We start from the raw sequence: 22,653 nt of genomic DNA on the forward strand, positions 1-22,653 counted from the left end.
TCCATTTTTTGCATATTAAACATAATGCTGTTGTGACCATTCATATGCACTTTTTTTGCACAAACTTGTGTTATTTATCTTGAGTATATACCTATAAGTAGAATTGTTGGATCGTATGATAATTTTATGTGTTCCCCTTTTGAGTAATAGCGAGGGTGCTTTCCCAAACAGTTTTATTACTTTACATTTTGACCAGCATAGTAAGGGGTTTCAGTGTTTCTCTCCTTCCTCTGCTTTTCCAGGCAAGTAGAGACCAATTGTGCCTTGGTTGACCATGGGGAAGCTTTGAAGAACCTAGGCACCGAACATCAAACATAGGAGGCAGAGCATAGGTTATTAGGCCCATTAAATAGGATGCTCCCTGGAATCATGACCTCTTGAGCCTCCAAACTAAGAAAGCCAATCCTTTGAATTTGATGGCTTTACAAAAGAAGCTACTTATTTTTGTCATTGTTGTAAATATATCTAATTAATAACTTTTTATAGGTATACAGCTTACAGCAGCAATTCCAACAATCAATTGTGTAATCCTACCCTTAATCAATGTGATTTTTTTTCTCCTTGCCCTTCAATTCCCCTTTAATCTCTTTCTTCAGCTGCTGGTGACCACTTAATTATTAACTTTGGTGTCTATGTTTTTGCCTTTCCTTGTCTTTTTGTATAAGTGATGTTATATAACATTTGTCATTTTGTGATTGACTTATTTCACTCAGTATAATGTCTTCACTGTGGTAGCTTTCGTGCTTTTGTGATGATGGAAACTAGGCCTCCAGTATCTCAAATGCCAGCAGGGTCAGTTGAACAGGTCTCAGTGGTGCTTCCAGACTATAAATAAATGAGAAGCTTTCTACTTCCGAGGGATTAGCCACTGAAAACTTTCTGAATGGCAGCAGAATGTCAGATAAACTACCAGAGGATGAGTCTCGCGGGCTGCACGTTGCTTAGACTACGATTGGTGAGTAGCTGCCTCTTGGAAGCAGATTGGATCTTAATGATGTGAATGGAGGAAGAACTTCCTAGACCTTCATCTGCTGATGGGGCATGACTCACAATGAGAAGACACAGCCATAAGCATCTATTAATAATCTGAACACTGGAAAGTACAAAGCATGAATCTAGAAAGATGGGAAATAATAAACAAGTGAAATATATAAAGAGTGGTGTACTAGGCATCCGTGAACTGAAATGGACTGGTTTTGGCCATTTTGATTCAGATTATGAAATGGTTTACTGTGCTCGCAATGACAAGTCCAAAAGTAATGGTTTTACATTCATCATCAAAATGAACATTGAAAAAATCTTGACGTACAATGCTAACTATGATAGGATAATAACTATCTATAAGCAAGTCCAGATAATATAACTATTATGGAAATTTACCCAACACTTAATAAGAACTGTACCAACTTTTTCACTCTGAGATTGATCAAACATGCAATCAAAATGTATTGATAATTACTGGCAATTCTAATGTGAAAGTGGAAGCAGTAGTTGGAAAATAAAGCCTTGGTGATAGAAGTGAAGCTGGAGATCTAATGATAGAATTTTGTAAGACCAATGACTTTTTCATTGTAAGTATTTCTTTTAGCAGCACAAATGGCAAGTGTACATGTGAACTTGTTCAGATGGAATCAAGCTGACTATATTTGTAGGAAGAGACATGAAGTTCATTGTCATCAACCAAAACATAGCCAGAACTTGACTGTAGAACAGACTGTCAATTGCTCATACTTAAGTTGAAGTTGAAGAAAATTAAAGCAAGTTCACAAGAGTTAAAATTTGACCTTGAGTATATCCTACCTGAATTTCAAGACCATCTCAAGAACAGATGCATTGAACAATATAATGACAGAAGACCTCATGAGCTATGGGTTGACATCAACTACACTACACAAGGGGGAAAAAAAGCAAAAGGTCATTGAATAAGTGGGAAATAAATGTAAGACCCCAAATAGCATGTCCATGCTGTGGTTCTCAGCCTTCCTAATGACCCTTTAATGCAGTTGTGGTGACCCCCCCAACCATAAAGTGATTTTCATTGATACTTCATAACTGTAATTATGCTACTCTTAGAAATCGGGCAACCCTTGTGAAATGGTCATTTGACCCACAAAGGGGTTGCGACCCACTGGTTGAGAACTGCTGATGTATAGTAATTAAAGCAGATGGAATAAATGAAGTAAAATAATTGAGAAGGAAATTTCAAACAGCAGCTGAAAAAGACAGAATAGGGTTATTAAATGTCCAAAGACCTGGAATTAAAAGCCAAAATAGAACAAAACCAACATACTCCAAGCAGAAAGTATTGAGAAAAAAAAAGTGAAGTTGTAATATTGAAGAATTGTATAGGTGAAATGTTGAGTGATGCAGAGGCATGAAAAGAAGATGGAAGAGGTGAGCATGACAGCAGGACAGGAGAAAGGTTAAAGGAACTAGAGGAAAGAAATAGGCAAAAGTTATTTATAGAGGTATAGCTATAAGCATATAAAAGTAAGTATATTCATTTATAATGAAAGGGATAGAGGGTAATGTACATAGACTTTATGTTAAGTATTAAGATAGCATATGGACTTTGGACCTCTACTCAAGACCTCCCTTAACACAAGGACACTTTGTTTTGATAACCTGGCATTCCGTGATGCTCAGCTTCCAGACACTATCACTGAAGGCAAAATGGGTGCATAAGCAAATGTGGTGAAGAGAGTAGATGGTGGCCAGCTATCAAAAGATACTGTATCTGGGGTCTTAAAGGCTTGAGGTTAAACAAGCAGCCATCTAGCAGGGAAGCAAATAAACCCACATGGAAGAAACATACCAGCCTGTGTGATCATGAGGCATCAGTAGGATCAGATATCAAAAGATCCAAAACAAACAACTATATCAATGCGAACGAAGGGGGTTGGAGTGGAGCTTGAAAGCCCATCTGTAGACAATTGGACATTCCCCTGGAAGGTTTATAAGGAAGGGAGGATTCAACAAAGGTGTAGAATAGCACTGAGGAATCACATATCATTCCTCTAGTTCCTGAATGCTTCTCTCCCCCCCGCCCGCTGCTTCCGTGACCGAAATCTACCTTATAAATCCAGCCGGAAAGGAGAACACACATTTGTATAGCGCTCTCAACACATGAAATTCAGGACAGATAAACATCTTAGAAATAGTAGTGGGGGTAGCCATATCATGAGGGTAGGGGTGTGGCTAGGGGGAGAAGGGGGCCCCATCACACGGTTGGATATATATATACCCCCCGCAAGGGGGGTGAATAACAGAAATTAGGGTAAAGGGAGACAATGGAGTGTAGAATAACAAAATAACAAAAATATATAATTGATCAAGGATTCATGGGGGAGGGAGGGGAAAAAGGAGCTAATATCAAGGGCTCAAGTTGAAAAAGTTTTGGAAATGATGGCAACGTATGTATAAATAAATATGCTTGATAAAATTGATGTGTAGAAAACTTCCAATAAAATGATTTTTTTAAAAACGATGGAAGGATTACAGAGACACTATACCAAAAGGAACTGATCAGCAAAAACCATTTCAAGAGGTAGTATATGATCAAGACCAATGGTTTTGAAGGAAGGAAGTCTAAACTGCATTGAAGGCTTTAGTGGAAAACAAGGCTCCAGGAATTGATGGAATACCAATCAGAGGTTTAACTTAAGTAGTACTCATCTATGCCACGAAATTTGAAAGACAGCTACCTGACCAACCAACTGAAAGAGAACTATATTTGTGCCCATTCCAAAGAAAGGCGATCCAACAAGATGAAGTTATCAAGCAATATCATTAATATCACATGCAAGGGAATAATGCAAACATGGCTACAGCAGTACATTAACAGGTAGCTGCCAAAAATTAAAGCTGGATTCAGAAGAGGACATGGTATAAAGGATGTCGTTGCTGATGTCAGATGGGTTTTGGCAAAAAGCAGAGAATACCAGAAAGATGTTTACTGTGCTTTATTGACTATACAAAGGCACTCAATTATGTGGATCAAAATATACTATGGGTAACATTGAGAAGACTGGGAATTCCATAACACGTGACTGTGCTTATGCGGAACTTATATATAGAGCAAGAGGCAGTCAAAAGAACAAGTCAATGCTGCATGTTTTAAAATCTGCAGAGGTGTTTTGTGTCAAGGATGTATTCTTTTACTAAACTTTCTCAACCTGTGTGCTGAGGGAAAAGGTCCAGACGCTGCTGTTATCAGATGAAGAAGAATGGGTCATCAGGGTTGGAAGAAGGCTTGTTATCACACTTTGATAGGAGGTGACACAACCTTGTTTACTAAAAGTGAGGAGGAATTGAAGTATATGCTGATGTAAATCACAGTATAAATTTTGCCACTCAATGTAAAGAAAACCCAAACCCTCAAAACTTAATCAATAGACATTATGACAAAAGAGGAAAGATTGAAATTTTAAAAGTATTCATCCACAATCAATGGTCATAGAAGCAGCAGTGAAGAAATCAAATGACATACTGCACCAGACAAATCTGCATAAGATTACTTAAAAATAATGAATAGAAAGAATTTTGCTTTGAAGACTGAAGTATGCTTAACCTAATGTATGGTATTGTCAGTGGCTTCAAATACATGGGGCAGTTAGACTAGGGATAAGAAAGACCGAAAAAGATTTAATACATTTGAATTGATGTTTGCAAAGAATATTAAAAGTACCTTTGCCTGCCAAAGTGACAAAACTTGTGGAAGTATGCATAGCCAGAATACTTCCTGGCAGATAACTTGGTGAGACTTAGTCTCGTATATTTTTGTCAAGCTATCCGAAGAAAGATGCAGTCAAGGTGCATTGAGGTAGGCCCTCGACAAGAAGGACTAACACAGCCGCTACAACAATGGGCTCAAACGTAGAATCAGCTTTGAAGACGGTGCAGCAGTGGGTGGTGGTTCACCTTGTTGTACATGTCGTCACTATTAAGAGCTGCCTCGATGGCGATGGCACCTAACAACATAGGGGAGAATAGTCCCTGGAGAGAGACATCATGCTTTAGGGAATAGAGGGTCAGCCAAAAAGGCGAAGACTGTCATGGACATGGATTGACATAGTGGCTGCAACAATGGGCTCAAGCATAACAATTGTGAGGATGGCAAAGGAACGGCTAGTGTTTTCTGTTTTACCTAGGGTTGCTATGAGTCATAACAATTAGATGGTACCTAAAGACAACAAAGTCTTCAGGCTCTTTTCATATTGTAAGGTGTATTAAGATTTAATTTCTACAACTAGTGCCCATGAAAGAAGCAGTCAGGAGGTCAAACATTGTATTGGGCACATCTGCTGTAAAAGACCCCTTAACGGGTTGAAGAGCAAAGATGTTAGTTTGACCTGAGTCATGGTACTGCTTTCATAGGCATGTGAGAACTGAACAATTAATAAGGAAGAACAAAGAAGAACCGATGCATTGTAGTGCTGGTGAAGGAATTGAATAGATCACAGACTTCCAGAAGAATGACCAAATGTCACTTGGAAGAAGGACAGCCAGAATGAGGGTAGCAAGGCTACATCTCATGTACTTTGGACATGTCATCAAGAGACCAGTCCCCAAAGAAGGATATCATCCCTGTTAAAGTAGAAGGACAATGAAAAAGAGGAAGACCCTGAATGAGATGGACTGACATGGTAGCTCCAACAATGGACTCAAACATAACAATTGTGAGGGTAATGCAGGCCCCGGCAGTATTTCATTGTGTGTCACACAGAGACAGTATGATTTGGAATAACAGGACTATACCCTTCACATAAGCTCTGGGTAATGCTGAAAGATATTGACATACCACTCAGGCTGCTCCCAATCCCAACTACGTGGACAGCCCCACTTCCTGCAGCAGAATTTACTTCAGATGACAGCATTGAAGCTACAGCTCAGGGAGAGGCACATGTCTGATCAGAGCACCCAGGAACAAATGAAGAGGGAGGAAGAAAGTGGAGCACATCCTGGCCTACCAAGACCTGAGGACGATATCCCCGCTCAGAGCAGCCAATGCAAAGAGGACCATATGGCCGGCCCCATTAAGAGACACAACATCCCTTACTGAACCATGGCCCTATGGGGGACAACACTGGAGACACAGTATGGGAATGGTGCCTGATCTGACCCTACCACACTGAGGCAAAACACTAAGGGCGTGCAACAAAAGCAAGGGGAGCAGAGCAAGGAAGTCCCGAGGGAATAACAAAAATAGACTTTGGCAAAAAAAAAAAAAAAAAAAGACTTTGGGACTAGGGCGTGACACCCCATCAGACTCCACCAAAAACACTACTAAAGGTCAACAAACAGACCTTCAACTATTCACAGGCTTTTTTTTGTCATTGATTTTGTTGTTTTGTTTTATTTGTTTTGCTCTGTCTTGTTTTTGTGTATATTGTTATCTTTCTAGGTCTGTCTAGATAAGATAGGATGGATAAACAATCTGGAGGAGAAAACAACAGGACAGACAGTTTTGGGGGACATGGGAAAGGGGGAGGCAGGGGAAAGGAAGTGGGTGTTAACAAACCTAGGGACAAGGAAACAACAAGTGATCCAAAATTGGTGTTGAGGAAGGTGTAGGAGGCCTGGTAGGGCTTGATCATGGGCAGTGTAACCAAGAGGAATTACTGAAACCCAAATGAAGGCTGAGCATGATAGTAGGACAAGAGGAAAGTAAGAGAAAGTAGAGGAAAGAACTAGGAGGCAAAGGGCATTAATAGAGGTCTAAATACAGGCATGTATATATGTAAGTATATTTATATATGATAGGGAAAAACATCTGTGCATATATTTATAGGTTCATTATTGGTAGCAAAGGACATTGGGCCTCCACTCACGTATTCCCTCAATACAAGAACACTTTGTTCTATTAAATTGGCATTCCATGATGCTTATCTTCCCAAAACGATCACTGAAGACAAAGCAGCTGCATAAGCAAATGTGGTGAAGAAAGCTGATGGTGCCTGGCTATCAAAAGATATAGTGTCTGGGGTTTTAAAGGCTTGAAGATAAACAAGTGGCCATCTAGCTGAGAAGCATCAAAGCCCACATGGAAGAAGCACACCAGCCTGTGTGATCATGAGGTTTTGATGGGATCAGGTATCAGGCATCAAAGCACAAAAAATTATATCATTGTGAATGAGTGGGAGTGCGCAGTTGAGGGTGGACCCAAAGCCCATCTGTAGGCAGCAGGATATCTGCTTACAGAAGGGTTGTAGGGAGGAGATGAGCCAGTCATTGTCAAGGGAAGCCGGCCCCTAACACATCATTACGTGTCCGGTAGGCGCAATTGTACAGCGATATTAAGTAAAGATCATAGTAAAGTTATAGAGAGCATGAGAGATAGAAGTATTGAAATAAATGGGAGTCAGTCACAATTCATGGTAGCATGCTCACCTCGGCTCCACTCAATGGTCCACGGTGGAGGGAGAGAGTGTTTAATAGTAGCCCCTGCCCCTTTTATATTCTCTGGGGACATACAAGCCCCCTAATTACAGGTGAGGACATATGTCACTGGAAGGGGCTGTCCTATAGGTAATACAGTAATGAGAGAGGGGTGGTCTAGGGATATACACACAATAGGAAGGGGCGGGATCCTAGGTTCAGGATGGTGGCCTAACTTTGACCTATTCCCTAGATCTCCATAGGAATCATTATCACTAGGGTGTGAACGCTTGGTCTCAGGCCTCAAGGAGGAATAGCTTATTGTCCCCAGTAGCAGGGAGTGAGGCCTGCCATGTAGTCTGGTTGACTAACTGCCCTAGAGGCCTACCCTGTCGTCTGGTGACTAACTACCCTGGGGAGGATGTCTGTAAGCGTTTGACCTCTCCCCACAAGTCAGGGTGCAGTGTAGAAATGATGAAACATACAACTTTCCTCTAGTTCTTTAATGCATCTTCCACCCCACTATCATGATCCCAATTCTACCTTACAAATCCAGCTAGATCAGAGGATGTACACTGACAGATAGGAACTGGAAACACAGGGATTCCAGGATAGATGAACCCCTCAGGACCAGTGGTGAGAGTGGCAATACCCGGAGAGTGGAGGGAGGTTGGGGTAGAAAGGGGGAATCGTGAAACCCCCCAGTTCCCCCCCCTCCAGGGTGAAAGGAGACGTCGGACAGTAAGACATGAAAAATTAAAAAGATCAACATCGGGGATTTCATTAATGTACTTCGGGCTGCTTTGAGCTGGAACAGCTTGCCAGCTTCTAACAACAGTGGGAGAGACACAGTATTAGTGTTGACTTCATCTCTTATGACTAATGATGCTGAGCATTGTTTTGTGTGTTGGAAAGCCATTTGAATTTCCTTTCTGGTGAAATGTATATTCACTCTGCCCATTTTATGACTGATTTGTCTTTTTGTTAAGGTTTTGAAGCTTTATGTTTATGTTCCTTATTAAATTTTTGTGTTGGCTTATATGATTTCTGAAGTTACATTCCCAGTTGGTAGCTTGCCTTTTTACTTTTTCAACAATATTTTGATGAACAGAATTAAATAAATTTTTTGGAGTAAAATCCTTTTATTCATGCTTCAAAATGTAAACTAAGAGTCCATGACAACTTCACACCCAGGAAATGGTGCTCTAGGCCAGGGGTCCTCAAACTTGTTACACAGGGGCCAGTTCACCGTCCCTCAGACCCGCTGGAGGGCCGGGCTATAGTTTTAAAAAAACTATGAACAGATTCCTATGCACACGGCACGTATCTAATTTTGAAGTAAAAATACAAATGAGGCAAAAACACCCAGCGGGGCGGGCTGTATAGATGTCCTCGGTGGGCCGCAGTTTGAGGACGCCTGCTCGAGGCTGAGCTCCAGCCCCTCCCAGCAGAGGTGTCCATGGTCATGAGGGCTCTCCCAGGAGGGCAGAGGGTCTGGAGGAGGGTGCCAGTCACCACCTGTGGAACTCAGAGCAGCACCCGGCTTGGTGCTAGGTCTCAGGCAACAGCAGGTCCGGCGCCTCAGACTGCACCTGGTGAGCGGGAGATAGACCCATCTACTCACGGGGTGCTGGCTCTTGGCAAGACCGTGCGTGCCTGCCCCCACACCGCCTGTGAGGCTGATGTGAGGTCACATTTGTTTATTTTGTTTTGTTGTTTGTTGTTTTTAAAATTATATTAGTCAGTCCATTGTTAAAAATTAAGCTCAACAGCATTGCTCCTTCATTTTCATCTAGGAATTTTAATGTTTTTAGTTTGCACATTTAGGTCCCTATTCCTTTTTTTATTTGCTTTTGTATATGGTGTGATGCAAAGACTTGGTTTCATTGTTTTGCTTATTGAAATACAAGTTTCCTAGCATTGTTTGTTAGAAACACTCATCTCTTCTGATGTAATGGACTTGGTTGGTATACTGTATTGAGCAGTACACAGATACTGTTTCTTAATTAAAAAAAATAAATCATTTTACTGGTCCTTACAGCTCTTACAACAATCCCTACATCAATTGTATCAAGGACATTTGTACATATGTTGCCATCATCATTTCCATTTTCTTTCTACTTAAGCCCTTGGTATCAGCTCTCCTTTTTTTCCCTTTCCTCCCCAACCCTCCCATGCTCATAAATCCTTGATCATTTATATATTATTATTGATAATTTATAAATTATTATATTTTTCACGACTTATCCCATTTCTGTCTCCCTTCACCCACATTTCTGTTGTTTGTCCCCTGCAGTTGTGGAGGTTGTACGTTGAGCTTTGTGATCGGTTCCCACTTCTCCCCCACCTTCCCTTTATCCTCATGGTATCACTACTCTCATTATTGTTCCTGAGGGGTTTATCTATCCTGGATTCTCTGTGTCAAGAGCTCTTATCTGTACCAGTGTACATGCTTAGGTCTAGCCAGATTTGTAAGGTAGAATTGGGGTCATGATAGTGGGGGGAGAAAGCATTAAAGAGCTAGAGGAATGTTGTTTGTTTTGTTGGTGCTGTACTTTACCCTGGCTAGTTCGTGCCTTTCTTGTGACCCTTCTGTGATGAGATGTCCAATCGTCTACAGATGGGCTTTGGGTCTCCACTCTGACCCCCCTCGTTCTTGTGACCCTTCTGTGATGAGATGTCTAATCGTCTACAGATGGGCTTTGGGTGTCCACTCTGACCCCCCTCGTTCACATCAACAAGGTTGTTTTGGGCCTTCTGATACCTGATCCCGTTGACACCTTGTGATCACACACACACAGGTTGGTGTGCTTCTTCCATGTGGACTTTGTTGCTTCCCTGCTAGATGGCTGCATGTTTAACTTAAGCCTTTAAGACCCCAGATGCTATATCTTTTGATAACTGGGTACCATCAGCTTTCTTCACATTTGCTTATGCACCATTTTGCTGTCAGTGATCATATTAGGAAGATGAGCCTCACAAGAATGTCAGGTGATTAGAACAATGTGTTCTTGCATTGATGGAGTCCTAGAGTTGAGCCCCCAATGTCCGTCTGCTACCTTAATACCTATAAATATATGTAATAGACCTATATCCATATTGTTATATATTAATATATTTACATATATACATTCCTATGTTTATACCTCCATAAGTGTCTTTTGCCTCCTAGTTTTTCCTTCTATTTCTATTTACTTTCTAATTGTCTCACTGTCATGTTCAACCTCCATTCGGCTCTCTGTACTTCCTCTCAGTTACACTGTACTTGGTCTAACCGCACTAGGCATTCTATGCCCTCCTTGCCATCAGTTTTAGATCTGTTGTTATTCCCTTGTCCCTGGGTTTGTTTTCTCCTCTCTCCCTTTTCCCCACCTCCTCCTCTCCCCTGTCCCACCAGCACCATCAGTCCCATTGTTTTCTCCTCGGGCTTATTTGTCCTGCCCCTCTTACATAGATAGACATGAAAAAGCAAAAATAGACTGTGACTAGTTCCACGTCTGTGTGCCGACCCTTTTGAATGTTTTCCGATCGGGTCTGATGCAGTGCCAAGCCTTGCCCTCCAAGTCCTAAGTCCCTTTTCAGAATTCCTCGGGACTTTGCTGCTTTGCTCCCCTTGCTGCTCTGTTGCGCTCCCTTAGTGTTTTGCCCTGGTGTTGGGGTGTCAGACTGGGAGTTAAGGTTCAGATTACCTTTTTTATATTGAAGTCATATTTTCCGGATTTTGACGTTCTTCTGTGTACCACAGCTCCGTCACCAGTACTTCTCCCAAGACTTCCTTTACGTGGAACTAACCTGACCTCATGTACCTACCATTAAACCACTTTTGCGTATGGGTTTCTAGTTAAAATGCCACTACCAGGAAGTTAGATTACAGTTGGTGGAAGACATGCTTGAATGTTTGTGGTAGACTAATGGTTCGTGTTATGTTTATTAATCATCTATTTCATTGTCAGAAATTTCATGGGCCAGGACAATTTTTCTGCCTTACAAATAACATGCTTTTGGATTAAGAGAATGTTGGAAGAGTCACTCAATAACGATCTGTCTTTTAGGAGAAAATAAGTTTCTTATGTGGAGACTGATTTGGAGTATATCTTAAATGTGTGCTTTCCCCCCTTGTTTTTGCTTTTGAGACTCTTTCCCCTTGGTGTAGTAAGTGTACATGTAACAACTTGTTTGCCTTATCAATATTCTTCACATGTGTAAGTCAGTGACATTAATTATGTTTATCATGTTGACCAGTGATAAATATTATCCATTAAACATTTTCATGTCACCCTTCAGAGTAGGCCTGTGTGCCCTAAGCAGTGAGTACCCTCCTTCCTTCTCACCCAGTGAACCAGTGGTCATTTGGTCTCTGTAGACGTACTTGAGGAAACCCGGGGCATTGTGGGGCCAGCGGTGCAGAGATCACGGTTCAAACCCACCAGCCCCTTACTGGGTTTTTTGGATTTGTTTGGCTTGTCCTAGATATTTCATATAAGCGCAATATTGAACATACTGGCCATAATGTATACATGTGTTTTTTTTGTTTAAGAAACTGAGGAATATGGTGTTAAAGGAACAGACTTGGAAGATAAAAACCTTGGATCAGTTATAGCACCAGATAACAAGGAGCAGAACACTTTGGCGTGTGCACATGCGGTTGAAGGAACTAGTATTTCACAAGAAGCCAACCTGACTGAAAAGTAAGAGAGAAGAGATTCTGTTTTATTCTGCTTTATCTGTAGCAATAGCTGTAAAAATAAGAATTGGATTGAAAAGTGTCTTCTGGTGCATGAGGTGTATTTTAGAAGTTTAAGAACTATTGAATTAAATGATTTTTGAAGCACCTAGCTTTAAAAAGTCATTTATTCTGTGGTTGTATGCTTGATTTAAAACACATACAAAAACTCTCTTTTAGAATTGCTGGTCAAGAAGAAGAAGCTAAAGAGGTTCAGAGATTGTCGGTTGCTCCAGTGGTTTCTTCAGAGACTAGAGCCCACATGATTGGTCTGGGTGGGGGCCCCGGTGAGAGTTGTGTTAAGGAGCCCCTGACAAAGCTCTCCAGTGGAGACAGCGTGCCGATGCTCCATGGACCAGAGGTAAAGATTGTAGGACATAACAAGGGATGGCTAAGAGTTTACCCCCATTTCACAAAAAGTAATGTTTAATTTACATAGTCACATCACCACCACCACCACAATCAAATAATGAACAGTTCCTTTACCCCCAAACACCCCCAGTGCCCACCCATAGTCTCTGGCAACCACTGATCTGCTTTCTATCTCTCTAGCTTTGCCTTAGCAAGAATGTATTATGACAGAATTTTAAATGTGCTTTTGTCTCTGGAGCATAGAGAGAGAGAGGAGCTGATACCAAGCTTTGTTGTAAAGGCTTTGAGAAAAGGAATTGTTTTATGCACAGAGGACTCACCTTTTGTTTCTGAGCTCTTAAATCTGAGGAGCTCATCTACAGGGCATGCATACCTTTATTGAGATGTCATATCTGTCTGTGTGACACCGTGGAAGCTACTGGGGAGTCAATGTTTCAAGAAGAGATGAGTATATGCCTGTTTGCCCTCAGTGTGGTAGGCGCCCAAGTGTGAGAAAAGTTTGCACAAGAGTCCATAGGAGTGCTCCTCAGCCTCTTCCAATTTAGTCCGTCTCTGATAATAGGTCCCAAACCTAGAAATGTTTTTAAGCTTCTCAGGGGTTCCCATTAGCATCCAGGATTGAGAGAATACCTGATCTTGGCTGAAGAGTGAGCATGTGCTAGCCAGGTGTGAGGTAGCATAATGTGCTCTGGGACCTGAAAGTAATTATGAGTGGAATTTAAATGAAGAATAGTTAGGAATACAATTAGAAAGGTAGCCAGGGGATAGAGCATAATAAGTTTTTTGTTACTTGCTAATGAGTTTGTATCCAGAGTTGTTATATTTCCTCCTCAACTTCTCTTATATTCCTTTTTATAAAATAATTGCAAACTTAGAAAAAAATTGCAACAGTGGTGCAGGGTACTCTCTTATGTCCTTTACTTGGATTCATCCATTGTCACATTATGTTTTTCTCTTTCTCTCACTCATATCTCAATAGATAGATCTGTGGATGAAAAAATTAACAAGTAAATTCATTGCCTTCAAAATACTTCTGACTCATAGCAACACTGTAAGGATAGTAGGATTGCTTCATTGAGCTTCCAAGGCCATAAATCCTTGAAGATTTGAACCACGAAACGTGGTTAGCAGCTGGACCTTTTAACCACTGTCACTGGAACGTACTACATAATATTATTGGATTACTGCTAAATTTCTTAAATGTGATAATAGTATTATCACTACTGTGTAATACCCTTGTTATTATGAGGTAAAAGCTGAAGTAATGGGGATGAATACATACCTGCTTTCTTTCAAATGGTATATGTTTTTTTAAAGTATCTATATGCTCTATTATAGATACTTTATCTTTTTTGTAGGTAGATACTTTAAAAAAGGGAATGAACCATATGAAAGTAAACAGCAGGTACTAACTTTAACCCCTCTGTACTCTGGCTTTGATTTCATTGAAAACATACATTCTGTAGAGAAGTGATCATATGAAGTATATTTTTTGGAATAAATTTGTTGTATGAAATGTAATATTGATATGATAATATGTATCATGCAGTCCTTTATTCTCTTGTGAACTTGATATTTTAGATGCGTCAAGGGCGCTTTCCAATGTGAACTTTTACATGACTTCCTCATTGTAGATTGCCGCACAGGTCAGGATATGCTCTTCCACTTGCATCACGTTAGTAGATGGACTGTGTTACTTTGCCACCCATTGCTGTGCTGAATGATCTTTTGGTTAGAGAAGTAAATTTCTCTGTTGGAAAGGCATCTCTTCCACTTTGTGTGGATAAGTCCAGTGAGACTCAGTCAGTCATCTTTCAACAATGACTTTAGCATCTGTCGACGATCTTTATTGGTTTTGAGTTGGGCTGCTAACCACATCAGCCATTGGAAACCACCAGCCGCTCCAACGGGTTAGACGGGCCTTCCTACTCCCGTTAAGAGTTAGTCTCAGAAACTCACAGGGGCAGTTCTGCTCTGACTTACAGGGTCCTTAAGAGTTGGCATCGACTCGATGGCAGTGAGAGTAAGGGAGCGATCGATGATCTTTGCCTGAATCAGTTATCACATTATTGATTGCAAAATGAAACATAAGTCTTTAAGCAGAAAACAGTGAAAATCAGAATTGCATTTTAGAAAGATGATGTATGCAATTTTGTGGAAACAGATTTATTCTGAAAACGAGGAGCAAGTTTCAGATGTCACCTGCTAAATAAAATAGTGACTGGTATGGTACAGCTGAAGAGACAGTTTAGGGGTGTGGATCTCCCAGTGTTTATCTTTCATTCCCTAGAATACACATAGTTAACAATCAAGTCATAATGTATGTGTGTTTAAATGAATAAAACATTTATTGGGAAAGCTAAAAGATAAAAAAATCTAAACAAAGCAACCTATGAGGAAGTAAGTCCTAAAGTTCGGATTACTATCTCTTCAAAATTGTTAGCATAAGTTCTGAAAACTTAGATTTTTCTTTCTAATTTTTCATGGCAGTATACAAGTATTCCAGAAGTCCAACAAGAGAATGTACTCAATGCTCAAGACCTAACAGGTATGCGAATCTGCTTCAGTAACTGCCGTAAGACTGCGGGGGCCATGCTTGTAGCCTGTACTTTTATTGGGGGCTCTTAGGTCTTTTAGCACAATCTGTACATTCCTCCAGTGTGTCCAGCACATTTGTACATATGCTGCCATCATCATTTTCAAAGCATTCTTTTCCCACTGGAGCCCCTGATATCACCTTCCCATTTCTTCACCACCACCCCCCAAACCCTTGGTAAGTTATAGATTATTTTTTTAATATCTTACATCATCCTGCATCGCCCCTCACCCACTTTTCCATTATTCGCCCCCCTGGAGGAGATTCTAGGTTGATCCTTGTGATCGATTCCCCCTTTCTCCCCTCACCCTCCCCTCCTCCTCCTGGTATCTCTACTCTCCTTGTTGGCTATGAGGGATTTATCTATCCTGGATTCTCTGCATTGTGGACTCTTGTCTGTAACAGTTTGCATGTTCTGGTCTAATCTGATTTGTAAGGTAGAATTGAGGTCATGATAGTGGGGTGAAGGAAGCACCAAAGAACTAGAGGAAAATTGTGTGTTTTATTGGTGCTATACTGCACCCTGACTGGCTCATCTCTTCCCTGTCACCCTTCTGTGAGGGGATGTCCAGTTGTCTACAGATGGGCATTGGGTATTCACTCCATGCCCCCACTCCACCCCCAGTTCACCTTGTGGGGTTTAGTTTTGTTCTGGGTCTTTGATGCCTGATACCTGATCTCATCGACACCTCATGATCACACAGGCTGGTGTGCTTCTTCCATGTGGGCTTTGTTGCTTCTCAGCTAGATGGCCGCTTGTTTATCTTCAAGCCTTTAAGGCCCCAGATGCTATATCTTTTGATAGCGAGGCACCATCAGCCTTCTTCCCCACATTTGCTTATGTACTCATTTTGTCTTCAATAATCATGTAGGGAAGGTGAGTATCACAGAATACTGATTGTTGCAACAAAGTGTTCTTGTGTTAAGGGAGTACTTGGGTCGACACCCAATGTACATCTTCCTTAATTCTTAACATAGATATGAGTACATAGTTTTAGTCCCCTCTCGTTATATATGTATTTACATATTTATTTATTTATTTTTTTGTATTTACATATTTAAATGCCTCTATTTAGGCTTCTATAAATGTCCTTTTCCTCCTGGTTCTTTACATCCTTTTTACTTCCCTCTTATCCCACCATCATGTTCAGCCTTCATTTGGGTTTAGTAATTTCTTGCTGCTACATTGCCCTTGATTGAGCCCCACTAGGCATCCTAAGACCTTCCTTTCATTGATTTTCGTTCCCTTGCTCCTTTGTCACTGGGTTGATCTCCCCTCTCCCCTTCCTTTCTCCCACCTCCCCTTCTCCCGCGTCCCCCAGAACCATTGGTTTTGTTCTTTTCATTCCTGAATTACTTATCCTGCCTCTCTTACCCAGACATCATCTGTATATTTTTAATGATACTTGGTGGTCTTAAAAAAAAAGCATGAAGTATGTTGAATATCTGTTTTGTTATTCAGAATTATAAAGCATCTCTATAAAGTATCATTATCCTTTGTAAAATAATTTTTTGAGGGAGGATGTTTAATTTTTTTGTCTTGGTGAATAGTTGTCACGACATTTTTAGAAATGAGATTAATCAATGATTTTTTGTTGTTTTATGCTTGACTTTTCAACTTTGGTAGTGAATCTGGTTGCTAATGTACATCAAGATGCAGAAGATGAGCAAACATTCATTTTAACTCTGGTGGAAATCCCAACTGATGCAGTAGAAATGCTCACCAATACCGAAGCACAATTAATGCCAACCCCTTTACTGCCAGCACCCATCTTGGTTAAATCCGTGAATACAGAAAACAGGAGTGACTTGAGGTAATTAATGAGCTGAACTCCTCCCTGAGATTGAAGGTGCTTCATGCATGGATTGAAACAAGCCATTCACGAACCTATGTAATTGACTTAGAGGTCTTAGTAATTTTTGGTAACTTAGAGGAAAAAGGTGGACTTTATATGCTATCTATTACTATAAATACCTGTTTGATATTTCAAGTATTTTGAAAAAGCTTAAAAATTAGCAGTTGGAATTATAAAATGGCATCTATTAAAATTGTGGTTACTTCAAAAATGTTTATATATTTATCTTAAGCTCCATAAAATGTTTAAAATGAATGGGTATTCTTAAGTTGAAAACATAGATATAACATTTTTAATGTTATCTTAATTCTTAATTGTGGAAATACTAAGTTATATTTTAACAGTCATTGGTTAAGATGTCTGTCATCAAGTAATATTAGAAATTGAAGCCTTTTCTCTTCGGCAGGGACATTTTGGAATACAAGTTTAACTTTAGCATTGCGGAAAACACGGCCATGTATACCCATACATTTGAATGTCATGGGACTTAGGTCTCAAATCTTCAAATATAAACAGAGCTAGAACTAGCATTGTTGTGGCCATGACCATATGTATTTTAGTTATTTTGAACTCTTTTGGTTAATTTTCATTGGAAGGGCTCAGACTTTGACTTCATTGAGTAATTTATTGTTCCCCCTTCAGTATGAGCTTACCAGTAACTTCAATTGCCCAAGATGCCATGTGTGTGTCTGATTCTGGAAGAGATGATTCTGAAGAGCCTCCTGCTAATTTGAGTCTTATATCTAGGAAGAGAGCTCATTGTGAACTTGAAGAAAATGACTATGTTCCTCCTACCAAAAAAAGTTCCTTCACTTCAATAGGTGATTGTCCAGAATACACCCCAGAGGTACGATAGCATCATTATGAAAGTTAAGATGGCCATTTTCTAACACATTTGTTTGTTTTTCTTTTTAATCATTTTATTAGGGGCTCATACAACTCTTAGCACAATCCATACATACATCAGTTATATAAAGCACATTTGTACATTCATTGCCCTCAGCATTCTCAAAACATTTGCTCTCCACCTAAGCCCTTGGTATCAGCTCCTCATTTTTCCCCTCCCTTCCCGCGCCCCCCTCCCTCATAAACTCTGGGTAATTTATAAATTATTATTTTGTCATATCTTTCACTGTCCGATGTCTCCTTTCGCCCACTTTTCTGTTGTCCATCCCCCAGGGAGGAGGTTATATGTAGATCCTTGTAATCGGTTCCCCCTATCCAACCCACCCTCCCTTTACGTTCCCAGTATCGCCACTCACACCACTGGTCCTGAAAGGATCATCCACCCTGGATTCTGGTTTCTATCTGTACCAGTGTACATCCTCTGGTCTATCCATATTTGTAAGGTAGAATTGGGATCATGATGGGGCGGTGAGGCATTTAGGAACTAGAGGAAAGTTGTATGTTTCATTGTTGCTACATTGCACACTTGACTGGCTCGTCTCCTCCCCAAGACCCTTCTGTAAGGGGATCTTTTTTTAAATCATGTTTTTTCTTTTAGACTTTTTAAAATACATAAACGTAAATCTACTTTTCAGCATAGCTTTATCCAGGTAAAAACAATTCTAGATTGTCACTTTAAACCAGGTCCAGTTGAAAAGTAATTGATATTAATCAAGAATTCATGCCTAACTGTGTGACAGTGGCTTAAAAAATGGGACAAAAATATCCAGTGGGAAAAAAGAAAAAGAATCATATAATTCTAGAGCTCGGCTGTACTACTTTTTAGCTGTGCAGCCTTAAGAGAAGTTCCTTCACGTCTCTGAAAGACAGTTTCCTAAGGTGAAAAAGGATGATAGCAACACCAGCATCACTATTGTCACCCCCAAACATCGCAGTTACTTTATGATTATTTGACCCTGCTCTGTGTCCAGTCTTATTTGTGCTAGTCTCGGGCTCACTTGCTAGCCACACTGACCATCTGTCAGTTCTTCGAATGCACCATACTCCATTTTGTTTCTGCCTCTGCTGTACAAACGATCCCCTTGAGTTCAGTCAGCACTGCCTCAGGGAAGCTTGATTGCTGAGTTGTAGGTTTTATGGCAACTTTAAAATTTTCTTTTGATACTTATTATAATTTGTATTACGGCAGCGGTTCTCAACCTGTAGGTTGTGGCCCCTTTGGGGATTGAACGACCCTTTCACAGCGGTTGCCTAAGACCATCGGAAAACACTTATTTCCGATGGTCCTAGGAACCAAGACACCGCTCCTCTCTCTGTCTCCAGGAGGGTCCACCCACATGCAGATACACCCACATATGCATATGCGTACCCGACGGGAAGACTGTTACCTATGCTACACCATGTTTGAAGACAACATTTCATTTATTTATAATTAGAAGTCTTTCGCAATATCTAGTTACATATTGTTTTTGTGATAAATCACTATGCTTTTATGATGTTCAATTTGTAACCATGAGAATACATCCTGCATATCAGATATTTACATTACGATTCATAATAGTAGCAACATGACAGTTATGAAGCAGCAATGAAAATAATTTTATGCTTGGGGTCACCACAACCTGAAGAACTGTATGAAAGGGTCGCGGCAGTAGGAAGGTTGAGAACCGCTGTCTTACAGGCAAGCCAGTTTAGAATCTATTCTTGAAGGCAGTAAGTAGCTCTGCACATCGGACAGGTGTATACGGTGTGCACCCACCACCGCTTCAGCTTCTCTTATTGTGAGTGAATCCGAGCATCTTTTGGTATACTTAAGAACCATTTGTTAAAATGATTTTTCATGAAATGACACTTTTTATTTTTTACCCAGTTTTCAATTAAGTTATTAGATTTTAAAAACAACAACATTTTGTTGGGGGCTCGTACAACCCTTACCACAATCCATACATCCATCCATTGTGTCAAGCACGTTTGTTGCCATCATCATCCTCAAACATTTTCTTACTACTTGAGCCCTTGGTATCTGCTCCTCATTTTTCCCCTCCCTGCCCTTCCCTTCTCCCTCATGAACCCTTGGTAATTTATAAATTATTATTTTTTCATGTCTTGCACTGACCACTGTCTCCCTTTACTCAGTTATCTGTTATCCAGCCCCCTCGGAGGGGGTTATAGGTAGGTCATTGTGATCGGTTCTCCCTTTCTCCCCCTTCCCATTACCCTCCTGGTATGGCTTCTCTCAACATTGGTCTTGAGGAGTCTGGAGTCCCTGTGTCTCCAGCTCTTATCTGTTCCCGTGTCCGTGCTCTGGTCTAGCCAGGTTTGTACGGTAGAACTGGGGTCATGACAGTTGGGGCGGGGGGGAAGCATTCAAGAACCAGAGGTGCACAGGCGCTTTTCTTCTTCTTTTTTAAAGATTTGGGTGAGCCCTTGGGTACATACCCACGTGATTTTACTTTAAATAGTTCTGTTATTTGCCTTTTTGCTTTGCTTTTTATGGTTCTTGCATAGCTTTTTGATTAACTTTAATACAAACTTTATCAAGTATATACAAAAGTTCGACAAAATAATGTATTACCGACTATGTACCAATCACCAAGTTTTATCAGTGTTTCAGCATTCCATGCAGATGCTGCTTAGTCTTATTTTTAAACATACTTACCGACACGGAGAATTCCTGATGGTGCTGTGGAGTAAGCCTGGGGCTGCGCACCCAAGCTTGGGGCTCTTTCTCTAGGGAAGAAAGGAGGCTCTCTGCTGCGTTAAGACTGACAGCCTCTCAACCCCTATGCAGGATTGCTGAATTGAGATTGACTCAATGGATGTGGGTTTGCTTTTCTTTTTGGTTAATTTTTAATGTAGTGGGCAGAAGTTCACAATATATCGCTAAATGGTAAGCCAGTTTGTAATGTCATTCAGAAAATGAATGTACATGGACATGAATAAGTATGTCAGAAAAATGTAGTATCTGTTCATTGGACTTAGTTGTAAAATTTGATTTTTGTCGTTTGTTTTAGCATTTTGACAATAAAAAATATAAAAATTCAGACTAGTCAGGGCAATGACTAGTACAAGGTTTCCTCTGTTCACTCTGAAGGGAATCCTTGCCTCAGCTTCTCTTGCATTCTTCCCAGTGCTCCTTGGCAATACCCCATCTGCACTTGTCTGATCTGTGCCTAATCTGCTTGTTTCCCTTTCAGAAGTAAGTATCCTAAAGTACAGCCCACAGTAATTTGGTTCATGAACATAAAAAAGAAACCCTAACCCAGAGGGGACTAGTGTTCACAGGTCTTGAACACTAACCTACAGCCATGCGTTGATTCCAGCTCAGAGCCGAGTCCCAGGTTGCACAGCTCTCTTCACCAGTGTCGTTGACATAATTCACGTATCATGCAATTCAGTGGTTTAGTGGTATTATCACTAATCAACTTAAAGACAGTTTTATCTTATACTCAATATTATCAGCTCCTCGTTTTTCCCTCAGTTCCCCTGCCATATCTCTAAGAAATTATCAGTCTGTTTACTGTCTCTACAGATTTACCTGTCTTGATTTTCATACACAGAAAGAAATCCCATAACATAAAGAAAAACCAACCCCGCCCCAGATTTCTCATAGTTGCTTATATGTTCTAAAATTAATTCTAATTTTTAGAATTAGCCTGTTTAGATTTTTTTTTAACTTCTATTGTTACTTGTGTTATGGTCAAATTAACTCAGCAAAAATTGACACTAAATTATGTTGAATATTCCTATAAAAAAACCATGTCTTTTTTTCAATCTTCCATTGTATATTTCAATGATCTTTTAAGCTCTTCTCCATAAAGATATTATATATATATTTTTAATTATTTTTGCTATTATTGTAGGCTCTTTTTATCTATCTAGTGTACTGAATTCCCTTATTTTGTGCAGCAATTTTTCAGTTATCTTGGGTTTTCTAAGGAAGTGATCATAGCTACAAAGAAAATATGAATTATTTTCCTTTTTTAAACTCTGATTTCTTTTGTTTATATAACACAAGAACAGTTGTTAAAAGTAGTAATATAAATAATGGACATAATTTTCTTATTCTTGACTTTTAAGTTTTTTTCTTTTTATTAAAGAATGTTACCAAAACACCTTTTTTCAAAAACTGGAGCTAATCATATGACTTGTTTGATGGTTTCATCCCATGTTTGTCTATAGATTTCATAGGTATAAAGTCATCTTTTCATTTCTAGAACAAATTGGTCTTTTGTTTTACTGCTGTTGAAGCTTATAAATATTTAATTTGCTACTTGTGCACTGGTATAAATGAGACTGGTTTGTAGTTGGTATCAGTCTTATGTTGGATCTATAAAAGACGTTTGAACAATTCTCCTGGTCTACTGCACTGATAATGTAGAATAGTTTAGGCAGCAGTGGTAACGTCTTTTCTATAAATGTTTGGAAAATTTCCTATAAGACATTGTGTGATCCTAGAGTTTCCTGGAAAATATATGTCTTATTTAAAAAAGAAAGAACATTGATTTTAACTTTAAAAAAATTGATTTCTAATATTTTTGTAAATTTTTTAAAAACAGGTGTGTTCAAAGGAATTAATAAATGTCTTTGAGGAAACAGGTAAGTGAAATAAACTTTACCTTGATTATATTTTGCTTGTACCCCTGGTCTTGGATGCATCTCGTTCAAGTTTGCAAACCCCCACTCCCGCTGAGATGAGATCTTGGAATTAGCAAAGGAGTCTCTGGGTGATGCAAATGGTTAACTCGCTCAGCTGCTAACTGAAAAATTCGGGGTCAAGCCTACTCACAGGTGCCTCCGAATGAAAGCTTGGCCATCTGCTG

The 22,653-nt window shown here is 39.9% G+C and overlaps 1 protein-coding gene across 2 annotated transcripts in view; it reads left to right on the forward strand.

Moving 5' to 3' along the window:
• Positions 1-22,653, forward strand: part of BDP1 (BDP1 general transcription factor IIIB subunit) — a 105,953-nt gene that overhangs the window by 75,434 nt on the left and 7,866 nt on the right. The window contains exons 31-36 of one of the 2 annotated variants that reach the window (XM_075541151.1): positions 11,915-12,065; positions 12,281-12,461; positions 14,963-15,020; positions 16,696-16,882; positions 17,672-17,771; positions 22,390-22,429. In XM_075541151.1, the coding sequence (XP_075397266.1) occupies positions 11,915-12,065; positions 12,281-12,461; positions 14,963-15,020; positions 16,696-16,882; positions 17,672-17,771; positions 22,390-22,429 (717 nt within the window). Of the gene's footprint in view, positions 1-11,914; positions 12,066-12,280; positions 12,462-14,962; positions 15,021-16,695; positions 16,883-17,566; positions 17,772-22,389; positions 22,430-22,653 lie in introns of both variants that reach the window. The other variant, XM_075541150.1, reaches the window with a different exon arrangement.

This window comes from Tenrec ecaudatus, chromosome 2, assembly GCF_050624435.1.
Source record: "Tenrec ecaudatus isolate mTenEca1 chromosome 2, mTenEca1.hap1, whole genome shotgun sequence".
Lineage (NCBI taxonomy): Eukaryota > Metazoa > Chordata > Mammalia > Afrosoricida > Tenrecidae > Tenrec > Tenrec ecaudatus.